Consider the following 15,477-nt stretch of genomic DNA (forward strand, 5'->3'; position numbering starts at 1 on the left):
TTATCCGGATTGCTAAATCCATTTGTCAATTTCCCTTTTATCTTCGTTAGGCGGAGAGTATACTTGCCGACAAAGAAACTGACTTATCTTGACTTTTCTCTATTTTGTGTTTTAATAGCTAATTGAATTCCACATTCGATTATCTAAGATAATGATTACTAATTGACACCTTTTTTGAGTAATGATATAAACTAATTGTGTAATGATCACCGTTAATTTAACTGCACGGGGAGGAAAAAAAATCAAGGCATATTAACCCATTTTTCTCGTGTTCGCGCTGTTGCATCACCTTCTGCAAGTCGTTGCTGGCAGACTCCAATGAATGAGTGCTTGGAGAATTCTTCGGTATCGACCTCATAAGCGTATTCAAACAAGAAAAGCTCTTGAGCTGTCAATCAGCTCCTCGACGCTGAGCAGCCGGAACAAAGAACACAAATAAAGTAACCATCTGCTTCCAAGACATTTGAAGCAATCTACACATCTGCAAGCAGCGAAACTCTTCATTTCACAGGCACAGCATGTTTTACCAAGACCCTTTCTTGCTCTACCAGCAACCGCCATATTGCCACGGTACTTCACCTGCGCGCAACACTTCAAATCGTTCATCCTTTCGGATCGATGACATTCTAGTTTCTCGACAGCCCTTCCTGGTTACAAAACAGCCCGGTTTTCAGAAGCACAGGCCACCACCTATGCCAAATGCGAACCCGTTAAAATTTGGGGTACATTCGATTCTCACGCAAAGGCCAAGAGAAGATGTTGCCATGTTACAAGGTGGGTTAGCTATTAAAGCGAATTTCAGTGCTCAGTCTGCACGCCAAAATTTTACTGCGTGCTTTTTTTACCTCAGGTATTGCTGAGAAAGGGGGGAAGTCATCCGAGTAATGTGCTATCAGCTATTCAAACTTTACTACCGCTTTTAAAACCTTTCAGAGGGTAATTTTTAAGCTTACTGTATCTTAATGTTTTCAGTTCTTCCAGAATATTTCTCTTCCTCTTGCCACCCCTGCGGTGTACGAATCAAAGAAGTTTGATGCGCACGTGCATAAAAATCTCACAAGAAATACAGTATACTTGCCATTTTATTGTTTCTCAACCACATTTTAATACCTTACATGCCCATTCACTTTTTCAATGAATTGCTATTGCATGACTAAGTGAAACATTTTATCCACTTTTTAATTAAAACAGCAAAGCGAGTCAAGTTCTGAACGTGAAACTGATTTCGATTCTCTAATCTAATTTTTGCAAAGTCTCTTTTGTTTTCAAAAGGGGGAAAAGTTGGACAGTCTTTGCGGCAAAAACAGACGCAAAGTATCGCGTGTTATTTGGGAAAAACCACTGACTGATTCTAGACACAACAGCTCCATTGAACTACCACTCATAGATAATCTAATGGACGCGGCAATGAACACACAGAAAGAATAATGACAATTAAGAAGAAAATGTCTATTTTTCTTGTTGCAATTTCATAATAACAAATATCACAAACTCAGAAAATCCAGATATACTTGATACTTGATATTTGTCTGAAAAAAGGCGTAAAAAGATCCCCAGTCCTGAGACATGACGATTCAGCGACTATCACTGAAAATTTGTTAAGTCTTATTGAAAATAAATTTTTAACAATCTTTGACAACAAGGACGCTCTTGGTTATCAAGGAGTTCTTTTCGAATACTTTTTGCTTCCAAGAACCCCAGCTTATTCAAAAAGGCAACACTTTGTATGGTAGCGAAAGCCAAACTTGGGGTCGATTATTGTGGCAAGTATTTATGGCGTGTGCAGAAAGGAGTCAAAATCTGTTTGTCGACCGGTTGAATCTAAGAAAATTGATCTCGAGTGCAAAGTGAACCTAACCCTAGAAAATACCAGATTTCCTTGTTTCTAGAACTAAAAAAAAAAGACATTTTGCAGGGCCAAGATATCCGCACCTGTCTGTCGTATTGGGTTTCACAACGAATTACCTTCCATGCTTTCAGTTTTAAAAAGCGAAGAGTGTCATTCAAATTGACTTGACAATGGATCAATTCTTTGTTTCATCTTCCTGAATAAATACACTTGTTCGAGGACCTTGTGAGTCGAAAAGCTTAGTATGGTAACAGTTCTGTCAAAGACGTACAATAAAACAAAGCTTGTAAGGGTTTCAATTACCGATCATAGGTTGTTTGATTTTTGTTGTAACGAACTAGCTCTTGAAATCTTGGCTGCTTTTAACTCTGTGTCAACAGAGCCTAAAGCTTGTTAAAGCATGTTTTTTTGCAATAGGAAAGGCCCACCTTCTCAGCAAGTTTAACGTATTTCTCGTTTTTACAAGATAGAGAGAACTCTGTCGCCCGAAACTGAAGGGCCCATGAGTTTCGGGTCTTTGAGCACCGCACCGCTTAGCTTACTTTTTTCGCTTGAATTCCTTACCTTTGCAGATCCAAGTCCAGAAGTGTTAAGTCAACTGCCTGTGTACTTTCGAGTTAAGCCGACTCTCCGAACACCGAGCGGTCGACGATGCCGCAAATCTCGAACGGTGTTCACCGATCTTCAACTTCGGGTTTTGGAGAAAACGTTCTCGGAACAAAAATATCTAGACACATCCAACCGCTCGAAGCTTGCGCAAACGCTGGGTTTAAACGAAACTCAAGTGAAAACGTGGTTCCAGAACAGAAGGATGAAATGGAAGAAAGAGACCAACTCGAATAATAATCATGACTTAGAAGCAATCATGAATAAAACAGACGAGGCTAGTACATCAGGAAAGAAGGACCTGAATTCGGATGAGAAAGACACAGGAAGCAGACAAGACCACATGGTTCAAAACAGCGAGTGAGACCGTCATGATTGAGAACGAACAAAACGGAGATGTGTAAATACTGGGACACGGTTAAATAGAAGTTTTAATTATATTGTAATTACGCTCCACGAGGCAAGTCAAAAATGTTGAATTAAATAATTTTTAGCAGCGCATTTGGTAAAATCGCAAAAGTTTTCAAACAGCGATTTCTGAAGAGCTGCAAGGTGATTCGTTTATCCTGTTAAACCGGTTAGTCTCCTCTATGTACTCAAATGCTTTAACGATTTAAAAGTAAATTTATCTAATTTTTCTTCTACTGAATGTGTTGTTTGTTTTTCAATCTTTTTACTCATCCAAACAAAACGAGAGAAAGAAGTGATATCAGCTATAAGCAATTCTTCGGAAACTTAAATTTTTCCATAAGAGAAATCCATTTACCGATTGTTCCGCGATTGTCCTGTACTGTTTAACCACAACTCTTGAAAAACCATTTCTCTCAGTAACTCAGATCGGTAAAGCTCTCATTAGAAAGATGTTCTATGCCACAGCTATAACTGTCAGTCGAGATACGCGCTAATGGCACAAAAAAGGCCATAATTGTCATGTATTCTATTTCTGGAAGAACGATTCCGGTTATTTGTCAAAAAACGACAAAAAAAAATTTATTACAAGCTTTCAAGAATGGCCTCTTCAGTGTTCGTTTCTTTCACGCTATCAAAAGTACTAAACACGAAAAAGATTGAAGAGAACAGTTGACCCGACACTAATCAAGCTCTCGTAAAAAAAGTTACCTGAAACAAGAATAACTAGCATTTTTCAGTTTTAACTCAGTACGCTGTATCTGGAAAGCAATTCAAATCTGTATTGAAGTCACTTCCATCACCAATGTAAACAAGAAATAAAGGGCCAAGATTTAATTTATTTTCAGTCCCACCTTCTCCGGCATAATGGCGACATGATATTCGCGAATTGACGTATTTAATGTTTCCTCAGTGACATTTTGATTTTTTTGACGCTTTGAACAAATTGACCGTGACTACATCTAAGTCAATTACATACATTAGCAACTCAGACTGAAGATTATATACTTAATTTTTAATTAAATGCATAGGGACAAATCTTCTTGACCCAAAAAAGCATGAAACATTTGACATGCGCAAAACGGTAGGAAAATGTGAATAAACTGATACGTTCACAGGGTGGTGGATGCTTGTTGAATGTGCGATGCTTGTCGTAACAGATGCGGCTAAATACAGGAATTGCACCGGGCTGCGATTGGATGTTGCCACAGAGAGAATGATTGTGGACATTTCACAAGAATTACACGATGTAAAATACACATCGATAGAATTCGCGTCTGAGCACTCTTTTCGACTAGCGCTTATCCGCAAAATTAAGTTTAAACCACTCATTTTTTTGACGATGTTGTTCTAAAGATTTAAGTATAAGCACCCATTTTTATTTGGTTAGTTTTCAATATCCATATATTATCCATATAACTACTTTAAAATTAACAGTCAGTTTTAAAATTAACTTTAAAATTAACAATTACGTGCAACGCTTGTCTCAGTAGACTTGTGGTCATCTGGGAATGCTTAGACGCAAGCGATCCGAGATCGAATTCGTGCTCTTACTTCTTCCTAATTATAAATTGTCATTGAAAGTCTTTTAAAGAACGAAATAAATTGAAGTGTAGAACTTACTTCATATGTGAAGTGATACCGGTGCGATTCCTGGATATAGCTGAATGTGTCATAACGTCAAGACCTAGGTAATTGCTTTTCTGTTTATTACACTCCTTGACTCTGAATTATAGGGGTGAGTCGGAATCTCAATATCATTAGCCTGGGACGAGAAACAAACAAATGACTGTATTCTGTATACCAACTATTCCTTCATTGTGTTTCCAGCGCTGTAAGTGGCTCATTTAAATTCGGTTATCAGCTCTTAATTATAACCGACCCATTAATTTTCGCACGATTTGAGTTATTAGCTACTTGACGTCTTGTGAACTAAAATCACTGGACGGATATTTAGTAAATAAACCCCTTCGGGCGGCTGGTAGATCGGCTGATAATGTCCGCGGCTGAGAGATGATATATGAAATTTTGAGGACAATACCTCAGCCAAGGACATTATCAGCCAACATACCAGCAAGCCAGAAAGGGGTTCATTCACCCTTCCATTAATAACTTCTCGATGACAGTGTTGTCAAGTGCGGCTGAAAATTTTCTCTCCTTCAAACGGTTGGTTTATTTTAGTTAGTAAACACAGTGCTTTAAATTCTCTTCTCTTAAAAATGACCCAGTTTAAGTTCGTGTAGGATTAAATCTCTGAAGTCTGCTCATAACTTTCTTCACACCTTCAAAGACGTTGACAGCATATTTCGTTGACCCTCTTGTACTTTCCGGAACAGCATTTTCGACCAGCTTTTTAATGTCACTATCACTAGACTCCAGAAAGCGAGTTTGTTTTTCTTCCATGTAAAATGAAACTCTTCTGCCACCCTTTTTTCCGCTGGCTTTGTTTCTTTTCAACGAAAATGATCGCTTCAGCATTTCGCAGGGCAATTGTCCACGCAAACGGGGGTTATTGCGTGATAACTACCCTGTGAGTTTGCACCACGTGACGTAAATTAGCCAATAAAATCACCCGAAAATTAATGAGTGGGTTATAACATAATGATAACCCCCGTCTGCGTCGATATTTGAACTCCGATTATTTCGTCGGAAAGAGACAAAACCAGCGGGGAAAGACAACAATTATTCCATTCTTGCGTATGTGATTGAAGCGCGGGTTATAGACTGAATCCCAGGTGTCTCTGAAACAAATTGTCCAGATAAGCGCAAAGACCATTTCTCCTTTCCAATTATTCCATTCTTCTTGGTGGGATACGAGATTGGTTCAGTAAAGCTATTTCATGTCCAACGCGCTCTCGTTGAGTAATTAAAGTATTGTTAATTATATATCATCGTACTGAAGTAGGCCTTTTAAGGCCGCACTTTAAAAAGAGCTGCTGTACTGGTATTTGATAGTGACAACATAATAAAGCGGTTAGTTTTAGGAATGAATGAATTGTCTTAATGCAGATACCAGAACTCAAATTATATGAGGTGGGATAAGGGAGCTAATTATGACGGAGGAGAGTTCTTTTTCATTAAGTTATTTATAATACTACCTCTTTTCTTCTCACTAAAAGAGACAAATGAAATATTGCCGTGGATTAGGGAGAATTATCTGTAATGCCCCCCCTTCTGAACTGATTCAATATATTTGTTAAGTGAGCTTATCCCAAATAGGCCTGGTGTGTACGATACCATACAGTAACTCAATTTAAAGAGAGAGACGCGATTAACCTTTTACAGTCTTCTAAGTTACGACCCTCTAGCTATACCACAGAGGACAGACCACAACTGAACACCTGGAAACTTCATACCCTGCTCTATGCGAATAGGGTGTGGGTCATTTTACGTCCAATGCAGGGTTATGAACATTGAAGGGTTGAGAGACGGGGACTACGGCTTATCGTCCTTATCTAAGAAGAGTGGAGAATCGAAGCATTTACAGATGTAATTACAAAGGCAGCACTTTCTCCTCAGTTATTTAAAAACCCTGAGTGTTATTGGTCCGGCCGGAATTTTTGATCCCGCGACCTCCCGCACAGTAGCCAATGAGCCAACCGTCGGCGGGTGGTTCGTGTCGTAATACGATTTGATTAGAGTGCAGTGCACCAAAACTACCTTAAGATCTATGACGGCGACGGTCGACGAAAACATCACCTCCAAATATAACTTGGCTCTATCATGAGTCTTTCGCCATTATTCAGTCTCGTTTACGTCCTACAATATGGGCGAAGTATCTCAAGAATAAATCAGTACGAGTGGTTTCAGGGCGAAAATAGAGAATGAAAGATTCTCTGTTGCATGCTTACGTTGTCGTCAAAACCTCAAATTTGGTGATTTCACGTCGTCGTTGTATGCAGAGGCAGGACCGCAAACGTGCTTGCTGAAATTCGTGCTGCACTTGCATTGCAGCACGATTATTCAGTTATGCTTTTTTAACCAATGATATTATTGTTTTGTGGCGTTGTCGTAGTCGTAGCCGTCTTTGTTTCTTAAACTCCGTTGTTTTGAGCGCACAGAGAAGATGACATGTTCATGCTCATTCCAAGTCAAGTTCTCTAAGATATATAAAACAAGCAATTTGTAAATGAATACCTTTTCAATTGTATTAACAGAAATTTCAAGCTCACAATACAACTTTTTAAAGACATGTTTCGGCATGACTCATGCCATCATCAGTTTAATCTGTTGGTTTTAAATAGGTTTACAATTTGAGTTCGTTAGCAATTTGAAATTTAAAATACAGTAACAGTTACAATTCTGCGCGTGTTACTGTATTTTAAATTTCAAATTGCTAACGTACTCAAAATTGTAAACGTATTTAAAACAGTGGAAAAGGAAACAACACATTAAACTGATGATGGCTTGAGTCACGCCGAAACATGTCTTTAAAAAGGTTGTATCGTGAGCTTGACATTTCTGTTAATACTGTTATTGTCACGAAGTTATGGCAATGTTATATATGACTTTTCAATTACGTGATGCTTTCGACTTCACTGGGTCGGAAAGAACTAGGAATTATTGTAAAATATTCAAACATATTTCCTTATAAAAAATCTAATTTTAATATAGTAGAAGTCAAACCAAAAGACTAAAATAGTTGTCAACTGGCGTTTTTGCTGCCTCGGAGCAGACGAGGCCGCGACTGAAATGGGTAAAGGCCGGCTATCATCGGAGCTTGGTTGATATTCGTTTCGGCGGCTCTGTTGCTGACTGGCGCGCTTCCCAACAAACGAGCTTTCAGAGCATTGTCTATATAACAGGAAGCGTTTTCCCCAGGCAAGGGTTGAAGCGAGAACTGAGTGCCTGGGCTCTGTATGGCCGACACGCGGCATTGCGGTCCATTGCTGTCAATATGCACTTCACTTTAAGTTGGCTCATGAGAACCATAGGATTTGTTCATAGCTATATGGTATAAAGATGGAGAGGTAAGGACAAATTAGGCTAATAAGCATGGTTTGGTGCTCTTCATCAACACCTTGAAATGCACAATCCGATGACGATCACAAAGCATGGAGTGCTGCGTAGTGATAAAAATTTCCTTTCAAAACTCACCCTCCAAAGAGAGAACCTCTTTGAATAATGTATCCTATGCAACTGACTCCGGCTACTTCGGTTGTTGGGAAGATGTTTATGTCAACTTTATTTAGGGCTTGTGCACTAATTGTGGACACTGCACAGAAATCGAATCAGGTCAACTCGTATCGGTCCTGAAATCATAGGTTGGTGTTTGAGAAAAGGGACTGAAAACCGAAGTACCTGAAGAAAACCTCTCGAAGCAGAGTAGAGAACCATCACCACATATGACACCAAGTCATAGAATCGAGCCCGGGTCACAATGATGGACACCGCCCGGAGTGCTATCACCATAGCTGCCTCATTCCAGAGCTTCCCGACTCGACGAATACCTCAACAATAATGCTTTAAACCAAAGTTTTGCTTCCATGTTTTCAGCATCGACAAAGGTAACCGTTTTCAATCATAGTGCATTTATAGCTACAAGTGTTAGGGGTGTGGAGGTTTCATTCTTAAGAGTATTTAATCCACCTTCTAAAAAAAACTGAAAGGGGAAAGTCATCACCCAAAAGTAGCCGTGACTTCCTGTTTTGGTTTTGTTGAGTATGCGAATCTGAAATGTGCAGAAAAACAGAGACAAAATCGCAAACTGATACTGGGAGACCATTAGCTGTAAAATAGTGGCTATTTTTAGAAGTTCAATTTCGTTTCAGTATTTTCATTTATGAAACAACTCAATGATGTTTATAGTACTAAGTGAGAAAATATTTATGGTGATTGCATGCCAATGTTATGCGCCCATTCAATTTCCAGGAAATGGATTGATCAGGAGCTTTTGCTTAACGATTGAGGTGCTCGCTCTGATTGGTTAATAACGAGGAGATTAAAAAAGAACTATTGACCTCCGAGCAGATGAAGACCTATATAGGGAAAATCATCACTGGATCTGAATTAAGTCTTACGGTCAGTCGCCTGTGTCATTCACTCTTTTCAGGCTGGTTATCATTTCCAGGGTAATTCTAAGAAACACTATTAGTTGTGGGTAAGGTCGAGAAACCCACCTCGGAAAATACACAACAAAAGTCTAGGAAACAATTCGTTCACACTTCCTCTAGCAATGAGATGAGAAACCACCCAAATGTAGGCGGTGCCAACTCTCGATGAAAAGCCAAACACTTACGAAGACGTTTGTTTGGGCAAATTCTACTTGTGTGGGCATATAGCCTCGGACATTTCTCAAGTGTATCGTATTTACATAAGCTTAAATAAGGAAAGTTTGAAAGAACGACCCATCTACCGAAAATACCATATGTATGTATAACTAGGCTTTGCAATGCCAAATATATCTGTTGATGTGCAAAAGGTTTAATTTCTCCAACAGAAAATTGACCATCATTGTGATGTTTACACTTCAAACAAGATCGCCAGGCAGGATGGTTTACAAAAGAGGGTTTAGGCCTGCCTTCTGCTAATTTGTTTTGTCCTCGAAAATACAGAAACCCATGTAGTCTGTCCTGGCGGGCTTGCACAGGTTTTATCCATTACACTATGGCAAGCATCAGGGGCACCCAACGTCAATTTTCGGAAAATATCTGTTTGAAAGACAATTTGAGATCTAGAATTTTCGGAACATTTGTTGTAAAATTTCTTGCTTGCCTGCCTCACCTAGGATTTTCGAACATCTGAAAAATGGTACAATTGCCCATTTTTAACGGATTTTTACCCTAAAAAAGGTCACCTACAATTTTCGGGAGCCTTTTTTCTGGCTGAAATTTTTGAAAAGGTAAGTTTTGATCCCTATAGTTTTCGGATCACTAGACTTTCAGCTAGGAAATCCGAACAGATGAAAAATGTTTAGAGGATAAAAATATGCATATATCTACCGTTTAAATACTAAAATACGTTTAACAATGCTATGTTTAAGTGGTTTTGAACTATATTCTCGTTGGGTGCCCCTGAAGCATAAGATGTAGTCCAACGGGACTGCTGTTATTCAAAGCGAACCTAAACAAGACACTTGGCAGAAATTTTAAATTCCTATTATTAACCTAATAAGGTGGCTTTTCACATCTGTTATGGATTTTTATATGCAATGTTTGGGTATATTTTAAAATCGGATTATTTTTGTTGAATATGAAACCAAAGGGACTGCCCCTTGAAAACTTGACCTTTTGTTTATCCAAATTTACAAAGCTTAAAAACATCATGTAAAGATGGGATTAAACTCCTTTATGATCGTAAAGTTTCAGATAACATTTCATTCAAGAAAAGTTCAACTATTTTATGGCCTGTCATGCAAAAGGGTATTTTACCGAAACGATCGGTTGAGTTGCACTCGTCTTGGAAAAGGTCGTTCAGGTTATATTACTCCCAACCGAATAATTTGTTTCAATGTCCTGAGAAAGCTATGGAAATACTCAACCAAACTTGAGAAGAGGTCACCTGAATTGAATACATTGCCAAACCGTTGCAATGATTGCTGAGGAATTAGCTAATCTTGACCGAACTGGTCTTTCAGTATGTCTCTTCATGAGAGCCCAGTGCAATTATTTTCTCTATTGTTCATTTATCTTAACAAGCAGGATAGTACCACGTTGCGGTGCTTACTCGCCAACCACGAAGAATCAGCGCTGTGAAATGAAGGAGTTTATAAGTTTTAACTCATTTTACTCAGTTAAACGGTTTTCCTTTTTACAGTTCTTTCTGCCATATTTTCGGTAAGGCTATTTGGTGTTATCACTGATATGTGTTGAGCTTCGCATGTGCCTAGGCCACGCTGCTTTGTTGACCGCAAGTCAGTCCATTTCATTACAACAACTCATGTGATTCTCACTGACTGTATTGTTTTGTATTCCATCTATTCATTCTCTCGGAGGTGTCATCGCAGTTTACAGAAGGCTTTCAGCACAAAAGAACGTTTTAATCTCGCAAGAACATTCACAGATTTTGTACAACAAAGGAGGAATTAAGGCGTCGTTATCGACTGTTTTAAGAGTAACAAGATTCGCTGTTTTCTTTGGGCGCTGAGTTGGTCCTCGGTGTAAATATTTAAAAGCGAACATGGCAAATATGGCGTTAAGTGACCATTAAGAAATGGAAAGTATTCGGTTGTTTTGTAGGTGGTAATCTCGACCTGTTGTCATCGATGTATTTTTGGGAAAAATTTCCCAATGACACTGATTAACTCTGTGTAAACTTCCTTTGTCAAGGCATTGTAAACTGTTGTGATGAGGCTCTTTGTTCACTCTTGACGATGATTTTCTCATTCACCTTCCATCTTTTTATCTTATGGTTTATCATTTAAAAACAGGAGCACAACAAACGATATAATCGTAAGCGAAGACGATCTCAGATCATCTTAAGGTTTACGAGAAAAGTTTGGGGGCAGTTCTGAGGAAGATTGTTGATCTTAACAGAGAGAGCGACCCTTAATGTAAGACAAAATTTATACTTAACAACGTGCTGTTTAGGCTTCTTCTGGATCTTTACATGTTAACCGTAAAAAAAAAAATGCAGAAGAGGCAACGATAGTGTACCGTACCGTCAATGCTCCGCGAATAGATGGCTCATACAGAACACTCCAGCATCTTGTTTTTACAACTCTCGCTTTCAAGACTGAGTGCTTACGATGTTCCGAATTCAAGTATATTTTCCGCTTTCTGGAGTACTCATCGATGTGTCAAAATAAAGTCACTTCAACATTAATCAATCCTTATAGGTCCTTGTAGGCATGACGAGCAATTTGCGTAATCTGCAAGTCAGTTCATATCTTGTGTGCTACTTTGTCAAGCCGGAAAATCAAGCGGATATAAAACAGATCTTAAAGTGACATTTACTAATTTTTTTCATAAAACTAAGTCACCACTCTTCTTAAAATAAACGATTTCTTCACTGATACACGACAACTCTGATAAATCTCTAAAACGAGAAAGAAGTATTAAGATAACATACTTTGTTGTAACGTAAGAGGAGTATCAGGCCAAATTATTTCGAAGAGAGTTTTCTTGTTACAAGCAAGTGTAAAAACTAAACACTTTTGGCCATTTTTTTTTTTTTTTTTCATGCATACATCAGCTGATACTTTTTTACAGATACAAGGGCGCATTGAAGCTTGGATCTTGCCACGTGTGGAAGCGATAAGAAGAAACTCAAAACTGGCCTCTTATCTGTAAATTTGACATGAGCTTTAACACCTCCGCGATAAAGAACCTTTTAGTGCTCAATTCCTTAGCTGTAAACTCTCATAAATATTGAAACCTGTCGCGTAGGTTTATTTCCCATTTCAAACGCCTTAGCATCGTTATAAATGAAATCTAAACAAAGCAAGTCCCTCGATTACAATCAATCGCACACCTCGGCATGAAAAACAATAGATCAACTCTTTGTACTTTCGATCCAGTGTTAAAAAAGTCGACCTCTCCGCTTAAGATTATGAGTTGAAATCACCGACGTTTTAAGGTCATTGTTGAAAAGTCTTGAGAGTACTGATCAAGTTTACTCAAGGTATAACATCTATTTCTTCAGTTCTCGCGGCTAGTCCGTGTTACTGAACATTAACTGAAGACACTTTTGTCTTTGGAGAGAGCTTCTCCATCTTGGGGCACGTTTCTCGAAAGTTCCGACAGAATTCGGTCCTTTTTCGAGTGTCAAAATTCCCTCTGTATCTTAAGAAGGGAGTGGTTTTGAGTAATTAGTTTTTACAATCACTTCAGGGTTTTAAGTTCTCTTGAAAACAAACTAAAAGACCAGCTTTTTAAAATAAGAGGATGACAGTTTTGGGCCAGGAAAATTACCGAGACTATCGAGAAACGGGCCCCTAATCATTTCGTTATGCATCCAAAATGAATTCTACCATGGATTATCCCAGGATAATGGAATCTAATTGACACTCTTTCCGAGTTTATTATAAACACTAATTGAATAACGACCACAATTAATTTGGGTGGTAATGTAAAGTAATATAATAAAAACCTCTATCATCTGACCTTAAACCCCGCGGCCCTTTTTAAGTGTCAAGAAAAAGAAAACGTTGGATCCTTTTGCCAATTACGTACGGCATGGGGCTGAGAGCTTCTAAATGCCTTTAATAAATGTCAAAACGGTGTTTTATTTGAACGAGATACTTTTCAAACTGTCAATCAACGCCGAAATGCTTTATATTGCGTTTCCTAAGGCTCTTGACAATAAAGGATTCATCTGCCATTGAGAGCTGTCTCTCGGCGTCGATTTTTTGAAATTGTTTTCGCTTCGACATCGCACCACTGAGATAGCGTCCAACAGCCTAAATGTATTATCAAGATTCGTTCCTGTTTTATCAACAACCCAAGTGCATACAAAGCCCTCTTTTTTCCCCGACGACGCCACATTTTCTTGACGAAAGTAGAATTTGCAACCCTTCACAGCCTTGTTTTATGACCAAACAAACCAGTGCGTTTGCTCAGCCTGAAGCATTCAACACAAACTTGCCTCCTCAACTCTCATTCAACTACGGAACTGACCCAAGAGCTATCCTTCCTCCTTCCTCTGGGAAACTTAGCGTCCCCGGTAAGTCATCAAACTTCAAATCCACTTTTACAACTTTTAACTCTGTCTTTTTTGTTCCCATCGTTTTGACAGATAATTTACCACCTTTTTTATTTTCAAGTGTTAACCCCGTAACGACTTAAGAGTCCGTTTGCGATCCGACTTCAGTTTATTTGCGGTTTATCGAGAGGTCGTTAAATTTCGATTTTGTCACAAAGAACAGAGGCCTTGCAGTAAACTGGCTGGGAATGACTCTTCTGTTAGACTGCGTTCATTATCAAATGCAAGCTTGCTAGCTACGCTCTCAGTACCCGAGTTGTTCTGTTCTTTTGAGAGTCCACTGACAGTTCATGGCTCAGCACGAAATATAAAAGGGCGAAACGAAAGTTGAGTATTTCAAGACGATATCCATGCAAAGTCGATTTCGTCCAGAAAAAAGTTGCAATTTGTGCCTTACGCATGAGTATGATATAGCGAAACAAAGCCCCTGATCTCCTTAAGGAGTCTTAAGCTTTCTAAATCTCTCGAACTTGTTGCAAACAATTGCCATTATTAGAAATTGAACCTGACCCACAAGAGCTAAGCGAAAGTCGTAAGACCGTCTGGCTTTTTATTTAGCTCTATTTCTCTTTGAATGTCTGTTCGAAAATGCATTTTAAACACCATGGACGATGAAAAAACAGGGGGTAATTAAATGAACACAAATGAACTTTTATTGAAATTATTTGATTAAGTTAATCCAACAAAGGCGTTGCTCCTTTCATTTGCTCGTTTGAAGAGAAGGAACCTTGTTTTTAAGACTTTCAACAGTTAACAGTAAAGGTACGATCAAGGCTAGATAACTGAGTAAAAAAGTGCGATTTTCATAGTTTTCTCCAGTCTTACATTAATTAATTAAGGAGGACTGTCTTCTTAAATTGCAACCAAGATCGGAATAAGTTCAAAATTTCTTAAAATCTAGTTTAGAAAGTTGCATTTTCGATTCTTATCGGCGTTTAAAAATTTTTGCTTCAAGCCCTACTTAATGTTTTCTATTCAGAACCGCCCTCAAGCTCTGAGATCACAATTCACCATCCGCTACCAGTTTATTTCCGAGTGAAACCAGCTCTTCGGACACCAAATGGAAAACGATGCCGAAAATCTCGCACGGTGTTCACTGACTTACAGCTGAGGGTCTTGGAGAAAACGTTTTCGGAACAAAGGTATCTCGACTCTACAAACCGCGCCAAGCTGTCGCATATTCTGGGATTGAACGAAGCGCAAGTCAAGACCTGGTTCCAGAACAGAAGAATGAAGTGGAAAAAGAGAGAAGCAAAAACTGAAAAACCAGAAAGCTCAAATGTGGGAAAGAAAGCAGGCAAGACAGACCTAGTTCAGGGAAAGAATGACAAAGGGACCATTACGAAAGAAGGAGAAAAGATAGGGGATAAAATGCTTAGTAGCTATAGCCTCGATGACTGAAAAGATCATCGGAGAAGAAAAGTGATCGTGTCTTCATTACTGATTCGAAAGAAATGGATACTAGGAAATGTAACTTAAGAAAATTACTGCCTTAAAACGACGGAAGTTTAAGGACGAAATTGAGAAATAGGAAAGGAACATTTCATTTAAGTAGAGATAAGAAATTATCAGCCTAGCTAATCAATGACCTTCCTTTATTTTTAAAATAAGGAAAACCTCTCCTGTATTAATTTCTGTTGGCGGGCTTGGCCTTTCATTTAAAAAAATGTAAATACAAGAATGATTCTAATCCGAGAGGAAAGTCTTAGCAATGACACTTATCGCTGTAAAAGAGGGAAAAACAGAGTAATAATTCGAAGCGATAACTATTTTCAAGTGCTTAAAAACCGATGCCCTTTTTCCGCTCAATGTATCATATATGTTGCATTTAGAACTTGCTAGAGTGCGCGGTTCAAAATCAGCTTCTCGTTGTAATACAGCTCGAACTTTTAGCACATTTATCAAAATTGTAAAAGTATCAACTTTAATCTATGCTGATCCAATAAAACACACAAATCATGAAACAATTTGAG

General features: G+C 38.6%; 2 protein-coding genes across 2 annotated transcripts; both read left to right on the forward strand.

The window, feature by feature from the left end:
- Positions 1–214: 214 nt before the first annotated feature.
- LOC138047085 (homeobox protein BarH-like 2) lies at positions 215–3,978 on the forward strand. Its single transcript, XM_068893784.1, has 2 exons — positions 215–774; positions 2,422–3,978. The coding sequence occupies exons 1-2, from the start codon at positions 519–521 to the stop codon at positions 2,817–2,819; spliced, it is 654 nt and encodes a 217-aa protein (XP_068749885.1). The 5' UTR covers positions 215–518; the 3' UTR covers positions 2,820–3,978.
- Positions 3,979–13,123: 9,145 nt separating this feature from the next.
- On the forward strand, positions 13,124–15,477 carry LOC138044788 (homeobox protein ceh-30-like). The gene is made up of 2 exons (XM_068891207.1): positions 13,124–13,465; positions 14,484–15,477. The coding sequence occupies exons 1-2, from the start codon at positions 13,207–13,209 to the stop codon at positions 14,903–14,905; spliced, it is 681 nt and encodes a 226-aa protein (XP_068747308.1). The 5' UTR covers positions 13,124–13,206; the 3' UTR covers positions 14,906–15,477.

Source organism: Montipora capricornis, chromosome 4 (assembly GCF_036669925.1).
Source record: "Montipora capricornis isolate CH-2021 chromosome 4, ASM3666992v2, whole genome shotgun sequence".
Taxonomy (NCBI): domain Eukaryota; kingdom Metazoa; phylum Cnidaria; class Anthozoa; order Scleractinia; family Acroporidae; genus Montipora; species Montipora capricornis.